A 17,223-nucleotide genomic window follows, 5' to 3' on the forward strand; every position below is an offset into this window, starting at 1 on the left:
GGTAAATATATATCAAGATATATATATATATAGAGAGATATATATGAAGCTGGATATTAAGAATATAAATTCAAAGACTTAAATAATCCTAACTTTCAAGGAGTCTATGTTTGAGTAGGGGGCTGAGGGGAAGTTAGGGCAGCAGCCAGAGTGGGAGTAAAGGACCAGAGACAGTGAAATGAAGTCAACAAGTATTATTAAGTACCTACTATGTGCCAGATATTGTACCTTTTTTTAAAAAAATCTAGTAGCAGAAAGAAAATATGTGGCAGAGAAAGAAACACTTTAAATCCAAAGGTGTGCTGGTAAGTGTTTAACAGTCTGTCCTCTCCCACAGCCCTTCCCCAAAGTACAACACTGTCACTTTCTTAAGTCTAGATAATCAGCAAAATAAAGGTTTTTGATTTCTGAGGTATAAGAAGCCAGTATAAGTTGTCTCCATCACTACCTGCCTCTATGCCCTGGAAGAGAAGCTTATTGTAAAGCTTGCCACAGTTTTGGCCAAAGCCCACCTTTGTTTTCATTGTTTATGTGGTAAAAAGAAAACAGTGGTATGAAAATATAATGGTAGAAAGTTATTATTTACCTTGTAAGATTTGATTCCTGGCATCCTTGGTTGCACCCAAAGCTATCAGTCTATTTGCAAAAGGAAAAATAGAAGATAGTCAAATGTAGGGAAACTATAGGTCACAAGTTTTGGAACCCTCATTGGTGAAGTTCTTGTGCTGAGGGACAGCCTAGAGATGGCCTGAACCCCCTTGAACCCCGTACTAATGGAAACAAGTTCCTTATGGTCCTCAGCTGGACTTGCTCCATATTTGGGCTCAAATCAGCTTTGCATTTTAGAGATTACATATTCATACCCAAACCAGTTTGCCTGAATCCTGCTTTTCCCCGCTGTTCTTTTCCTTCCCTTATTGCTAATTTTTAAAATAGTTGTTCTGTTTCAACTGATTTTGGAAAAAATCTTTTTCTTTTAAACCTAAGTCATTCTCTTTAAAACATTTTGTATGAGTCAAACAGTGACATGACTTGGCTCAATAAAGTTAGTGTCAATTCTAGTAAAATTGCTTTTTAGCATGACTGAATTTTTTTTCCCGGTTGCTTATTTTCTTCAGCGTTTTTCTTGTAAGGGCATTATGTAAAAGAAACTGATGGGAATATTATGTGAAGGCTGGAAATTCATATACACAAAAATGAGGACAAGGAAGATTTCAGGTTCCTATGGCAACACTACCTAACTAGCTCACAGGGTGCCCGTGAAAGATTTGGGTCTATTTGTTAATCCTGGGAGAGATTTAGCTTTTAAAAAGACAAAACAAAAAACCCCCCCCAAAACAGGATGGTGCGAACACTGTGGCTGAAATGTTTTTTTTTTTTCTTCATTGTCCTGGATTTAAGCCTTGGTAACTATTTTTCTCTACTGAACACAGGGCATGATCCCACCCTTCTCATATAAATCCACATTGCTTAAAATGCAAAGATTATAGTTTTCCTTTGGCTGGCCATAGGTCTGCCCTTCACAAATCCTTTCTGAATGAGTGGGTGTGGCCCGCTGGAAGAAGTTATTTTTATGAGACACTGCTTGTGCAAATTATAGAACTAGAAAATTTTTTTTGACCTAAAAATAGATCGTCACTTGTCTGGCAAACTCCCTCCTGAGCCTCTCAGGGACAGGGTGATCCTTGGCATCTGATAAAAAGTCAGATGTGGATGATATCGATCCTAAACATAGCATGAGCCCTATTGAAATAACATCAGATGTGTCATGGAATTTAAATACTTCTGTAAGACTTTAAAAGGCCCCTGATTTCATTTGGTGTGGATGATCCCTCCTTTTAGGAAGATCACAACAACCTTTCTGCACCCTAGTAAACAGTTCCCATGAACTTCAGGGGCCAAATTCATCCCCTTGTAATTGATTCTCTGAACTCAACAGATCTGGTCTCAGATAACAGATACTCAGTTTGCCACCAGACCTATAATTTTCAGCCTGGGAACTCATCCTTTCCCCTGGAAGAGCCTTTGAGAGCATCATAGGGTCACCCTCATCCTATGATGAGGAATTGGAATAGAGTCTTTGGGGCAAGGGAAACTTACATGTCACTGCTTTTTTAGAAATTAAATCAATGTCTTGTCTCTGTTTCTGCTTCATGGAGGTAGGAAATGGTTTTGAATTAAGACACAAAAGTAGTATTTATTTCAAAGTGTGGCATTCTTTAGAGAAGAGATAATGGTGAGAAGAATGATGGCTGTTTGGTAAACTCTAAGCAGAGGGGGGCAGTAGACAGAAGCTGAAGGTCCTGGAGTAAGTGAATGTTCAACAAATGTTTCTGACATGTATTGCCATGTAAGTTATACATGTGTGTATTCAGGTGGCACTATTTGCCTTGGCATTAGGAGGTAGAGAGATGGTACAAAAGAGAGAGTGTTGGCTTTGGGCTCAGGAAGACCTAGTTCCAATCATGATCTCAGACACTTACTGGCTAGGTGATCCTGGGAAAGTTACCAAGACATTGAAGACATGAAGGGGTTAGACTTTCTGGTCTCCATTATCCCAATATCACCAAGACATTGAAGATACGAAGGAGTTAGACTTTCTGGTCTCCAATATCCCAATATCACCAAGACATTGAAGATACAAAGGAGTTAGACTTTCTGGTCTCCATTATCTCAATATCACCAAGACATTGAAGATACGAAGGAGTTACACTTTCTGGTCTCCAATATCCCAATATCACCAAGACATCGAAGACATGAAGGGGTTAGACTTCCTGGTCTCCAATATTCCATCCAGCTCTAAATGAATGACTTTGTGGTCTTAGCACATCACAGAATTCCTTACCTACCTATGGGGAAGTTCCCAAAAGATGACCATGTGACTTTCTTTTTGGAGCCCTTGGCATTACGATTGCCTGATATTTCCTCTATATGTCTTGCCTTTACTTCTCTGGGTCCGTGTCATTCCCCCAGAAAGATGTAACTTGATCAGGGAAAGTTTAGGGGGAGGAAATGGCACCTGCAGTGAGCCTTGAAGGAAAGGAGAAATTTCCTCTGGTAGAAGCTAAGATGAGAGCAAAGATGGGGAAAGGTGAGAACAGAATGATAACCCAGTTTGGTTCCTTTTCTAAGTTGAATGATTAGGTTGGAATTCTGAGAGGGATTTGTTCCAGGCTACCTTATAATAAAACTTAGCCTGAGGGATTCAGGTAGTTAAAAAGGGCCCACAGCTGTCCAAGGTAGTGGGTGATATAAAGGCAGATCAGTGGAATAGATCCTGGATTTTGTGACCTGGTTAATCAGAAAAGGAAAAGTTTAGAAGCAGAGAGAGATTAATTATGAGAGTGTGTATAAGGCTCAGTTCCCTCATTTGTACAATGGATCCAATAATTAATACTCATCTTATAAAGCTGTTGTGATGATCAGATGAAGTACTATAGGATAGAGTGCTTTGCAATTTTAAGGAACTGTATAAATGTTAATTATTATAGGCATTATTATTATTTCTCTGCTTAATTACCATTCTTCCAAGACGTTGCCCCGATTTGGGGTTGGTGCTCTACTATGTTGCAAATATTTGTAATTTATTCACTTTATATTTGTGTTGCATACAGGTTCAATTGTTGCCTCTCCCAGAAGCATGAGCTTTTTGAAAGTCAGGCTTGGCCCATTCTTTGTCCTTGAATCACCAGTTCCTAGCACAGTGCCTGACAAAAAGCTGGTGCTTTTCTAAATGCTTATTGATTGATTAATTGAGAAAAAAGGATGGGTCTGTGAGGCCCAGTAGGGCCCAGGGGGTATGAATCATGAATGTTTTAAAGGACAGTGTTTGTTTAGGTCAAGATCCTGGGAAGCTGCAGGTGCTCTCAGACTTGCAGCTGTGGAATCCAGAAATATTTAGTGATGTGGAAAGAATGGGTCCTGGGGCTAGGATGAGGTTTCCCTATTTCACTGATGATTTGAACCCTGAGGCTAATCATGTGCTGAGTCCCAGCAGCAATCCTTAGGGAGTGGTGAGGTCATCATTCGAAGGATGATGGTGATGCATATTGTAGGTATATGTGCTACCTGTTGGGAGTAGTCTACCTTCTCAGTGGTCCCTGCTTTTAAAAAGAGAAGGTCTTAAAAATAAATAAATAAATAAAAAGAGAAGATCTGAGTATGGTAGTAACTGACTGGGCACCAGCGTTGCAGGGCATGTGTGTGGGGGAGAGCCACCTTAGAGCGATATTAATTCTTGATTATTTTGGTCTCAAACAGGGATATGGGATGGACACACTTAAAACACTGCAGGATTTACAGTCAGATACAGATGCATGGGGGCTATAGCCTGTAACAGTTCTTTGCTTATAGATAAGAAAATATGTGGAGATGGGGTAGGGAATAGTGAGGGAAGTCCCATGGAAGGGAGGCAGGAGGAGTTCTGTGACCCATCAGAGAATGGTCCCCAAGTAATCTGGCAGCAGATAACAAGAGAGATCCAGGGAGGCAGCTGGGGTCAGAGATATCTTGGCTGAGTGTAGCATGGATGAATTATGGCCCCAGACACTCTCACTGGCTGGATGACTCTGGACAACTGGTTTAGAGACAAGGCTTTGGGATGTAGAAGGACCAGTCAAGAAGAAACAAAGATTCTAGTCCTGTAGTGTGTAGGATTTAAGGCAAGAGTACCCAGGTTTCTTGATAAGCATAGGAGAATAGGATGAACAGACCATGTTTGGGGGTCTGTTAGTAATAATAATACCAAAGATATTTGGGGTTGGATCTGAAATAGGGAACTCCCAGGGAGAGAATCCTCTTTACCAGTGTGAGGCCACTACTTTTCTGCCCCAAGAATTTAAGTAGCCTTTAAGTTTAAGTAACATACCCAGGATGGTTCAGAGGCAAGACTTGACATCAGATCTTTCCAGCCCTGAGATTAACCTATCTATTATCTATATTCTCTTTATTAGCTACATCTGTATATTATCCATCTATCTATATCCTATCTATCTATCTATATCCTATCTATCTATCTATCTATCTATCTATCTATCTATCTATCTATCTATCAACCTTCTATCCTTTCTGCCAGGTTGTCTCCATACATATAAATGGTTGGGATGTAAATAGCACTTTAAAGTTTTAAAAAAATGTTTTACATTCATTCTATTCAACAACCTTGAGAAGAGAGTATAATTCATATCCTCTGATTATAGATTTCAGTTGGAAAAAGATGTTTTATTAGTCTAGTTTACTCTTTCCCCATTTTTAAATGAAGAAACTGAGGTCCAAAGATGAGATTTGAACCCAGTTTCTCTTGACTTCAAATCAGGCTCTCTTTCTACCAGATCACACTGAGAGTATGAAGGAGGGAATTTAGTTACAAATGAAGAAGTGATGGGTTAAGTTATCAAAACAAGGATATAAACCCAGAGTGAGACCAGCATCAAGTCTGAGCTGAGACTGAATGTCCTGAGTTACAGTCTCATCATTTCTTACTCTTGCCTCACATTGTGGCAGCATTGGGCCCAGGGTCTGGGTTGGAGCTAAGCAAATAAGGGCCAATTTTGTTGTTCAGTCCTTCTATCATATCTGACTCTTTGTGATCCAATTTGGGCTTTTCTTGGCAAAAAAAAGTTAGAGTGGTTTGTCATTTCATTTTCTAGCTCATTTTATAGAGGAAGAACTGAGGCGATCATTTATGTGACATGCCCAGGATAATAATTGTAAAAAAAAAAGGATAGGAAATATCAATTGATGTTAATTTGTGAAATTTCAGTCTGAGGAATCTAGAGTTTTATTCTTTGGGCAATGAGAAATTATTTTTAAACAAGAGACAGTCCAAAGATAGAATTTCACATGGCCAGGAATGAATATTTTCTAAGAAAAACTTGAACATTTTCTTGTCCAGAATTTCATAGTCATGAAAGAAAGGAAACATTTTACAAAGTATTCGATTTCTAGGCTTTATAAGGAGAGTACTGAAAAGTGATGGTGAATGAAGACAATTAATAGGCTTCAGAAGATGTGGCTATGCCTATAGGGAGAAAAATAAAACATATGGTTCAAGTTATGATATAGAATTGTAACCACAATTAGAGTGAAGACAAAGAGTTCATTGGTATCAAGACATGTGAAGGGCTAGGTAGAAGATGCGAAGGAGAAGCTGAAGGGAGATGAACCGAGGGTAAAACACAAAATTATCCAGATAGTGTAGGAAAAGAAAACATGTAATGTCAGTAAATGACTTCTTTATGGCCCCTTCCTTCTCCAGTGATTCTTGATGACAGTAGTGTACAGGCCATTCAGACATCATTCAGATATTGAACCTAGTTGGAATGAGATTGGTGATGAAGGACATAATGCTTGATAATTATTTTGATGGGAAATGATTTAGAATATAAATAACATGATCATTTAGCTGGAGCTGTCTTGACTAGAATCAGCTATGATTTAATGTGTAAACTATCAGGAGAGGGAACAAGGTACATGTAAGGGTACAGATCCTCGGGATAGAAAATAAGGTGGTCTATCTCAGATATTTGTGAAGCTTCTAAAAGGATGGTGTAGAGCTGGGTCAGTGAAGTTTGGGTCTTTCTATTTTTATTCTGTAGGCCTAACTTAAATAACCAACTGGGAAAGTTTTCTTGCTGAGCTGTAAGGATAATGGTACCAAAAAGGGAGGAGGGAAAAAAATACCTTGGTAGGAGAAGTCAATCTGTCTAAAAATATCCCCATGAGCAGGAAATTTGGCAGAAACACCTGGATTCTTTTGAGTTAATTTTAGTTAGTGAAATGCTTAAAACATACATTTTCTTAAATGATGAGAAGTGGATGAGTACAGCAGGCTACATTGGACAAAACGATATTTTTTTATTCAATTAAAAGGTGAGAAGATATTTTAATTTCATCATGCCATATGAATTCTCCTGAAATTTGGTAGTCAGTTTGAAGCTGTTTCCTTTGAAAACAAACAACCCAACAAAAACAAAACAAAACAAAAAAAAAACCCAACTCTTCCTTAAACACCACCTCCTTTGGGGATGACTACTGAATTACCACCACAACAGAAATACAGACATGAACTATAGTGCTTAGGAATGCACTAGGCAAAAATGGGAGTGTTTCAACTTGAGCAGTCTACTTCTGTATCAGTGAAAGTGGCACTATTAGACTTTACAAAGCTGTACTCTTCCTAAAAAAAATAAGCAGAAATTTCTACAGAATGTTCCTCTACTAAACTGGCAGCCAAAGAGGCACTAAACTTTAAGGAGTGGATTATAAAGTTGAGGGTGGATTATTTTTAGACTGACTATGAATGGCAATGGAAGGATCTACATGGATTTCCGAGAAAAGCTAGGGAGGAAAAAAAAAGTCTTAGGAAGTCCAAAGAAAATGAATTGTAGATAGATGGATGTACTGGTTATTAGTTCTCTAGACAACAGCAATGGCACGAAGGCTTTATTTATCACTTCTTGAAAAGCATAACCAAGAAGACAAGGGATTGTTCTAATGGAATGCCAATATATACATAAACACTTATCCTTTTCCCCTCTAGGTTGGGAGCTTGATCTGAACTGTGACTTTATTGGCGTATAGTATATCTAATGTAGAATTTCTCTAAATAATTACAAATGGGTCACTCATTTGTAACATTTAGTCTTAGAGAATTACTGTTGGGCACCAAGACATACTGTTTTGATCATAGTCACACAACTAATATGTGCCAATGGCAAAACTTGAAACAAGGACTTTAAAGTCTCTTTTGTCTAGATTTAAATGTCTATAAATACATTTATACAGAGCTATCTCTTTGTGTATATATATCTCCTGGTTTTATAAAGGTTATATGTACATAAATATATATATATATGTATATATATAAAACCACATACTTGGATATGTGTATATGTAAGGATATATATGTATATCCTTATATATGTGTGTGTGTAAATATAAAACCACTTATAAAACTGGCAAATAAAAGTAGACATATGTATACATATATGTTTATATGCATGCATATGTATATACTTAATGCTATTTTGGAATAATTTCTGGTCTTTCTGTTTGCTGGTTATATGAATGGGTACAATTAAATTTAATTGGATAATATTTTGCAAGAGGAAAGTTGAACTCAACACAAGAAACATTTCTTAATCATGAGGTCTGACAGACTCAGACTGCAGCATAGTCTGCCAAGGGAAATGGCTGAAGAAAGCATCATCGTTTGAGTCATTCAAAACTAGATCAGACAAAGCACTTTAAAAATATACCATAGGAAACAACCTATTGCTGTCAAGGGAATAGAAAAGAGAACCCAAATAGATCTTTTCCATCTCCAATTTTAGTTGATTTCATGCAGTTTGAAAATAGATTGGCAGAATAAATATTCATTCACTTTTGAAAAATGGAACATATTCTATAGAGTGATTGTTATTTAATGCCAGTGAAGCTCTTTATAGCTACGTCTTTGTTAGCATTTGTGGTACAGAGAAAAATAATCCAAATGCAAATGTGTTTTCATGAGCCTATGATGATAGTCCATAATACAGACACAGAAAGCTTCAGGGTACGGTAGGAGGTGTCACTGTAGGATATTGTCCTCAAAGTGCTTTAAAATCTAGTAAAACATCTACAATCTCTAGTTGCCTTGCTGACAGATTTATATGTCTGACCATCCATACTACATCAGTGAATTTATATCTAGAAATATATGGAAAGAAAAGATAGGTGAAATGCGTGAGAACTCCATAATATTTCTTGGCTGATGCCTCTATAGGGAGAAGGAATTGAACTAAAAGAGGTCCGGATTTCTGGATTAATTTTTCTTTTTTCTGTACTCAACAAAACTACAGCAATGGTTTCCACATCCCATCCCATTTATATTATGTTTCATTTTTTTTACCCAGATATAGCCAAAGAAATTAATTATGCAAATAAAATCTCCAGTTTCTTTGAAAGGGTTCAATGAAGTTATCAACTGTTTTCTCAATTATCTTTGACTAATCATGATCCCTTTAAAGCTATAAAGGATAAACCTACATGATGACCTTTGCATCTGTTGGTTAGCCCATGTGACCCTTTGGACAAACTATTATTCCTGTATCCTGACCCCTTATGGCAGCTGATTTGCTTTTCTGTCAACTTGGGGACAGATTCCTGGACTCTTGCCCACATTTGGGACAGGTTCCTGGCTTTCTGTTTATCCACATAAGCATATCTCTGTTCTTTTGGCCATATCCATGCCACTCTTCTACAAAATTTCTGACTCTTCTTATAACTGCTGGTCAACTCTCTTGAAGTATTAGCTTCCCTCACCAGCAGTTTGCTCTAGGCTGTGTGTATGTAAATAGCCATGTAGGGCATCAAATTCTCCTCATGCACCATTTCTCTTTTTAGTGCACGGATCATTCCTAATTAAGATCATTACAGAACTAGCTGGCTATGACTGGCTTATCTTATCGTTGCCTGTTCTAAGCAGAATAGACAGTGTCAGGGATGGTGAGGTGGGGGCAAGGAAAGAGAAGGAATGTGAATGGGAAGGTAGCCAATATTCCCAAGTAAGCTAAGTACGTCTTTGGTGTCTCTCCTTTACAACTCTAGAAAAATGTTGGCAGGAAAAAAAAAGTAGACCTTTGCTTCAGTGAGTAGGGTGGCACCATTAAAAAATTACTTTTAATTTTGCTAAAATAACCCCCGGTCCATTTGTTCACTTTTCAGCCTAATTTGTTGTCTAAGGGACCCTGTTAAGATAATAAGCTGGTGGACAATCTCTAGTTTATTCAATTGTTAACTTAGCTTAAGCATTTTCCTTCCCTTCATCCATTTGCTTTTTTCTGTATGAATAATTAGCCCAAACTTTTTTAGAGTGACCATAAACTCATTTAAGTGGCTCCAGTATTCTTGGTCTTCATGCATTCTACAGTGACATATGTAAACAGGATTTGAAACTCAGATCTATGGCTCTGAATACAAGTCCAGAACAGTCTTGTGCTCCATTCTCCATCCCTTCCAGACAAAGTTATGGATGTCTTCAAATTTAAGTTTCTAGTACCAGGAAGAAAGCACGGTGCCATGGAAAGAGAGTATTGGATTTGGAATCAAAAGATATCAATTTAATTCCATGTTCCTACCTCTGGGTCACTTTCATCTTCTCCATTAGATTGCAAGCTCTTTAAGGGCTGGGAGTGGTTTTTTTTCCTACCTAGTATCCCTACTGCTTAGCAAATTTCCAAGATTGTAATAGATGCTTAATGAATGATTGCTGACTTGACTATGTGACTGCAGAAATGGCATATTTGTACAAGAGAGTTAGATCTATAAATTTCCTTCCATCTCTAAATCTCTAGTCCTGTCATCCTAGTAATATGGTTTAGATTACTGTCACACGACAGATGGGAAAACTCTTGGGATTGAGGGCTACTTTTTGTTTTCTTCACTAGTTTTTTTCCCCAAAGAAAGACAAAGTATGAGAATTACACAATCCACCAGACAGATAGCCTCTTGATCTTTGGGAAGCATCTGCCTTTGAGCATCATCATGATGACAGATAATGTGTAAAGAAGCTTTAATGTTTGTGAAACACTTTATAGACATTATCTCATTTGAGCCTGAAAACAATTCTGTGAAATAGGTACTTCTGGTATTATCAACAACTCTGTTCTCTTTCCCTTCCTGCCCATCTTACAGATGAGGACACAAATTCAGAGTGGTTAGGTGACTTATTTGCCCTAGCAAATGTTAGAGGCAGAATTTGAATTTATGCCTTTTTGGTTCCAAGATCCTGCTACTATGTTTAAATTATACTGAAATTTTTATGCTTTAGGAGCTTTAGTTCCTTTCTGGAATACAATTCTGGAATAAAGCAAGGGAACCTTCTGACCACATATCTTTGTGTTTATATCAAGTAGGGGCTTTGTATATTGATAGAGATGCCTCCTTGTACTCATTGATAATGCTATGATAAGCTAGAGCTAGTGGATACTAACAGAATGCTTTTAAGGCTCATGAAGTATTTTATATGCATTATTTCTTTACGGCCTCAAAAAATTCTATCAGTATTATAATCCAATTTTAAAATTGGAAATCAAATCTAATAAAAGTTAGATAATTGGCCTAAGGTTCTAGAGTAGTAAATTTCAGAGTTGGTATTTAAAATTGGACTCCAAATCTCACTCTCTGTCCTCTTACACCAAGTGGCTTCTAGCTAGATCATGCAAGTCATGGTGGAATGATGGTGTGCCAAGTGATGAATTTACTCTGACAGTTGCCTTTAAATTATTTTATTCTCTTTGATCTTGGGTGAGTCATTTCCTAATAAAGCCTTGCAAAACCTCCTGTATATTCTTAAATGTTGGTAACTCTTAGTAACCTGGCTTATTATTTTTTTTCAACCTTTGCATTTTCAGATCTACCACCGCTTAGATGTAAACTGCTGTGGATTCAGACCTCGGAAGGAGGATGCCTGTGGTCAGAAGGGAGTGAGGAGGAAATGTGATAACCAAGACACTGTGGAGCTAACACACATTGTTCAAAGAAAGCATGACCCAAGGCACTTGGTCTTTATAGACAATAAAGGTTTCTTTGACAGAAGTGAAGATAATTTAAATTTCAAATTATTAGAAGGAATCAAAGAGTAAGTTTTTGGATTATAATAATAATGAGCTCATACACTTTTCAGTGCTGAAAAAGTAGCAAGGCTCAGAGAAAAATTAGGCTTTAGGCTCTATTTCTAACAGAAATGTAATTTGTGTCTCTTAGGGAAAGATCCTGGAGCTAGGGAAGTAATGCTAAGTAGAGCAAAACCAAGGTACAGAGCAATTATCTCCATTACCACCTCATGGCTACTAATACATTGTCACTTTCAAAGGTCAGTGATTTCATTGGTGTGAGTACTCTTTCCACCAATGCAAAGGACAACCCTTTCACCCCTTTCCCATCCACTATGTCAAATCAAGTTAGCATTTACTAACTACCATATACTAAAACATTAAGACAGGCACTATCCTAAGAACTGGGCATTCAACGATGAAGAATGAAACCATTTCTACTTTCAAGAATTTTATATTCAGTTCAAGAAGATGCTATTTACATATATAAGTATTTGTAGTATAAGTGTACAGAATAAATAGAAAAGAAATATCTTGTATCTTTTATACCTTGAACAAAGTAGTTAAATTCAAGGCTAACACTTGCTGGGATGAAGAAAGGCTTTTTATAGAAAGTAGTGCTTAAACTTTGTCTTGAAGGAAAAGTTAAAGAGGTAACATTTTCTCTTTCACTTTTTTAAGTCTCAATAATCAGCAAAATAATACATTAGAATCTTGTTTGAGCATTTGTCAATTTCAAAGCTGTTTATGTTCAATATTAAAATTAAATCATCAGATCTTGGGAACAAGACTGAGGTAGCTCTAGGACACTGCTGCCACCACCCAAAGCTACCATTGATTTTGTGTTACACACACACACACACACACACACACACACACACACACACACTCATGCACTCACTCACTCTCACATTATATATAATAAATTTATACTTATATTACAACATAACATGTATGTATATATAACTCATCAAGGACTATGGAAATATATCATATTTTATAAATACATATAAATACAAAATCTTTTCACATCTATGCCACATTTGAACTTAACAGTTACTAGAAGAGGCAGTGGGTCATGATTATGCCTGTTTTAGGGATGAGGAAACTGAGGCTCAGAGAGATTAAATAAGAATGTGTTTTTGGGGGGAATCTTTTGGAATTTAAGGTAATTCTATGTTTATGATATTCTTCAGTATTCCAATTTAATTCTCCTCAGAGACTGCTTTATTGATGTCAATATTTTTGTATATCTTTTTTGTGGACTGAAAGAAAGGTTGGAGGTTTAGAATAAAGTTGTCTTTTCATTCTTACTTTACCCAAGTCATCTTTTTGTAGGAAGGGTCAGGCAACTAGATTGCAATTTAGTGTGTGTGCTCATTAGGAAAGATGTTATGTAATAAATAGGTCTCCTTAAAAGCCTCCTTAAGTTATGGATCCCTACACATAATAGTCACTGAGAGAGCTCATCAGGGACCATTTATCTTGAGTTTAGCTTTCCCTCTCTCTCTCTTATTAGAACTAGACTTTTAGATGTGAGGAATGAGTTTAAATTAGAAGCTTTAAAAATGTATAACTTGTGTGCATTAAAAGGCAAAATGGAAAAGTAATTAATTCAAGAATTATTTAGACAATAGAGTCATTAATCAGTTTTTTTGGAAGAATCAAGAAATACATACTATTTTGTATTTAGAAAACATTTTTCTCCCTTTGAGAAGAATGGATTTGTTTTTAAGGATACCTTCCTCTCTCCCTCCTCTGATGCAATACTTTCTTCTCATATGTCCTACTCTCCTGTTATAAGTAAATTAGTTGAACATTTAAAGACTTCACAAATCATGGATTATTCATTCTTCATTGCACAAAATTTTTTTTGAATTAATAGTATAAACACTCAATTATATAGTAAATTTCTCCAGGAAGTTCAAAGCATGTTGTATATATGCTTTGTATATATATATATATATATATATATATATATATATATGTATGTATGTATAAATGTAGTTCCACATTTAACACCCTGTTCTTCCCATTCTCCAATCTTTCATATGATCCTTTCTCTATGCCTTCTTTCAGGAGGGTCAGCTTACTTGCCTCTTCACACATAGTGTGGCTAGTTAGATGCTTCTGTTCCCATCGAACAGATTATCATTCTCAGCCCACTCAGTTTGGAACTGAGGAAGTTATAGAGAGCCTTCATATGTAGTCAACCTATATATTAGTACTTTAACTAGCATCCATGAAAAATACATATGCTAAAATTATTAATATAGTTCTTATTTAAAATGACCTGTTCTATTCCTTTATTTATTATGATTATTTTTAAACTGTTAAGCTTCCATCTTAGAATCAATACTGTGTATTGGCTCCAAGGCAGAAGAGTAGTAAGGGTTAGGCAATAGGTGTAAGAGACTTGCCCAGAATCACACAGCTGAGAAGTGTCTGAGGTCATATTTCAAACCCAGGACCTCCTGTCTCCTGGCTTGACTCTCAATCTACTGAGCCACCTAGTTGCCCCACCTGTCTTATTCCTAATAATAGCCTAAAAGCCTACTCATTCTTTATGATCATTGAAAATTATCACCATGGATAGAGCAAAATAGATGATTGAAGAGATAAGTTCAAGACACCCACTAAAAACTTTAACGCCTATATGGATTAATTTCCAGGTATCAAAATGTGAATGATTATAAAATTCAGGTAAATTGGATAACGTTTCTGATATGTCATTGTTGAAGGACATGCCAGTTGAGTGACAGTGACTTAAATGGCTTGTTTTTTAAAAAGACAATTAGGTACAGTAATATTTGGTGGATCAAAATGGCCAAACCTGTTGACTAAAAATTTAGACCTTCTAAACAGTTTCTAGATTGAAGTGACATTTTATCTTTTCAGGTTCCCTGAATCTGCAATTTCAATTCTGAAGAGTCATCATTTAAGGGAGAAGCTCCTTCAGTCCTTGTTTCTTGACAAAGTTTATTGGGAAAGCCAAGGAGGTCGACAAGGAATTGAAAAACTTATTGATGTGATAGAACAGAGGGCCAAGATTCTTCTCACCTACATCAATGCACATGGAGCCAAAGTATTACCTATGAATCAATGACTTTGAAGGACCTATCATCCAAGTAAAAATTGGGACAAAAACAATAGGACATAGAAATACTTCAGTGCTCTTTCAAGACTTTTATAAAAATATTCCTGAAAATATTTTGACTTCACAGAAAACATTCACTTTTTTCTTTCTCATATGTATCAAACTGGACCCAGTAGACTGTAAGCTCTTCAAGAGCAGGAGCTTTTATTTGTGTTTTCCCCTAATGCCCTTTACATTGCCTTATACTTTTCAAATGCCTTTTTGTATTGGATTGACCCAAATACTTGACTGTAGAATGGTTTCAAGGATTATCTGACCTAATTTTAGCAAAACCAGTTAGTATCATAACCTAAATCCAGTTCATTTCAATTAAAAAAACTTCTTATTTCACCATTTATGTGCAAAGCACTGTAACAGGCACTGAGAATATAACAACTGAAACCATACAGTCCTTTCTTGAAGGTGCTCCCATTTGTTTCTTTGCTTGGCAAAGGAGATCCAGACATCTTATATCAGTCATTTCTATAATGACATCATAAAGACCTTAATGATTACAGTGACAAAAAGTTACTTTAGCTCTTGGTGCCATTGCCCCTCCTAGGTTTTGGGGAACCTTAGCTCTATGATCTAAGATGCCCAAAGAGGATATAATGACTCTCTCAGCACTGGCAAATGCATACCTACAATTTACAAAAAGCTCAAAGACTTCGTTGATGTCCCACATAGATATATTGGATCACTGGTAAAAATACAGTGCATTCTACAGTATTTCTACAAAAATTCCTGACATATCTATAAAGAAAACATTGTATTCTCAGACCTTTTGGAAATAAATTGTATTTAGAATGGAGAAAATTCAAATCTGACTATATTCATGGCTCTTCTCTTTCTAAAGAGAGATCTAAATTATATCTTGTGACTTGGAACCAAGTGACTCTGAGACTGGAAATTGATTAATTAGAAATATATAAAAATACATGCGTGCGTGCACACGCACACACACACACACACGACTTTTTCTTTTTAGAGAGAGAGGGAAAAGAATTTAGTTTGTGATTTTTTTGAAGAATATATGCAATAAAGTCAGTTTTATGATCCATTAACATTTTTCTCACATTTGGTTAGTATGACAATAAATTTTTTAATCCAATTCACATCAGTTGTAAGATATAAACCTATTTCTTGGCTATCAAAGAGAAAATATTATGAGTTAAATTCTGACATTAGTGAGGTCTCCTCAGTGAAAGCACAATTCTAATCTCAAGGCCAGTTTCCACCTCTTCCTTAATGCCTCACCTTCATGCCCCATTCATATTAGCATGAATGAACCTAAGCATCTAGGAAGGAAAGGGTTTAAGCATACATGTAGTGCTTGGTATGTGCCAGGTACAATGCTAAGAACTTTTTGTAAGCATTTTCTCCTTTGATCTGACAACAACCCTATGTATTAGGTACTATTATTCTCATTTTACAGTAGAGGAAACTAATTATTGGGTCTCATTACCTTCTAATATTTTTGAAGAACAAAATGGATATTTCTATATTCATTCCTAAACTTTATTTTAAAAATGATTTTGGAAAGGCTACTCTTTTTTTAGCTTTGTTTTGCTTACTTGAGAAATTAATACTAGAGGTTCATTTGAAAATTGTTTACAAAAAAGAATGCCACCCCATTCCACATCTAAAGCTAAGTGCTGCTCTTAATGTCTTTTACATTTTCTATCATTTAAAACTGAAGAATCAATAGCAATGTTAATAGTTTTAGAAATCATATTTTAATTGCCAATGATGATTTTTTTTCCTGCGGATCAATTTTAATTTCTATCTGCAGAAATAAAAAATAAGATAATATTCAATTCAAGAAAATATGGGAGTAAAGATATCATTGGATCTTCTGTTACTGGGTTTTCAAAGCACTTGCCCTGTATTGCCTTCAGGTGACACCCACTTATTTTCAAGGCTTACTCATGGCAAAATGGCTATTGGAATTTGTCTTCAGCATTCCTATCTATTCTCATATTCTGAAGAGCCATTTCTTTAGACATTTTCTAACTGTGTGATCTTGGGTAAGTCATTAAACCATTTTGGTCACCATTTCTTCATCTATAGCAGTGGTTCCCAAACTTTTTTGGCCTACCACCCCCTTTCCAGAAAAAATATTACTTAGCCCCCTGGAAATAAATTTTTTAAAATTTTAATAGCAATTAATAGGAAAGATAAATGCACCCGTGGACATCACCACCCCACTGGATCGCTGCAGCACCCACCAGGGTATAGTAGCTCCCACTTTGGGAATCACTGATCTATAAAATGATGGGGTTAGGCTTGACCTCTATGGTTACTTCTCTAGCTTTAAGTCCAGGATCTATGATCCAATGATATGGGGAAATGGTGGCCAGAAAAGGGTGTTTGCTCTTGTAACTCACAGAGATGTTGATTTGACCCACAGGAGAGTCATTTGACACACACCATTTTGAGAAGTAATGATAGTATTGATTTGATTAAGGTTCTCTGAGTAAAAGGTAGAAAGTG

At 36.3% G+C, this 17,223-nt stretch overlaps 1 protein-coding gene across 1 annotated transcript in view; it reads left to right on the plus strand.

Annotated features, from left to right (window-relative positions):
- The window catches only part of GASK1B (golgi associated kinase 1B), a 43,741-nt gene extending 26,934 nt beyond the window's left edge, over positions 1-16,807 (plus strand). Inside the window, exons 3-4 of the mRNA XM_044680667.1 lie at positions 11,394-11,620; positions 14,493-16,807. Coding sequence (XP_044536602.1) covers positions 11,394-11,620; positions 14,493-14,700 — 435 coding nt within the window. The 3' untranslated portion in view covers positions 14,701-16,807. The remainder of the gene's footprint in view (positions 1-11,393; positions 11,621-14,492) is intronic.
- Positions 16,808-17,223: the final 416 nt, after the last annotated feature.

Source organism: Gracilinanus agilis, chromosome 6 (assembly GCF_016433145.1).
Source record: "Gracilinanus agilis isolate LMUSP501 chromosome 6, AgileGrace, whole genome shotgun sequence".
NCBI classification, from domain to species: domain Eukaryota; kingdom Metazoa; phylum Chordata; class Mammalia; order Didelphimorphia; family Didelphidae; genus Gracilinanus; species Gracilinanus agilis.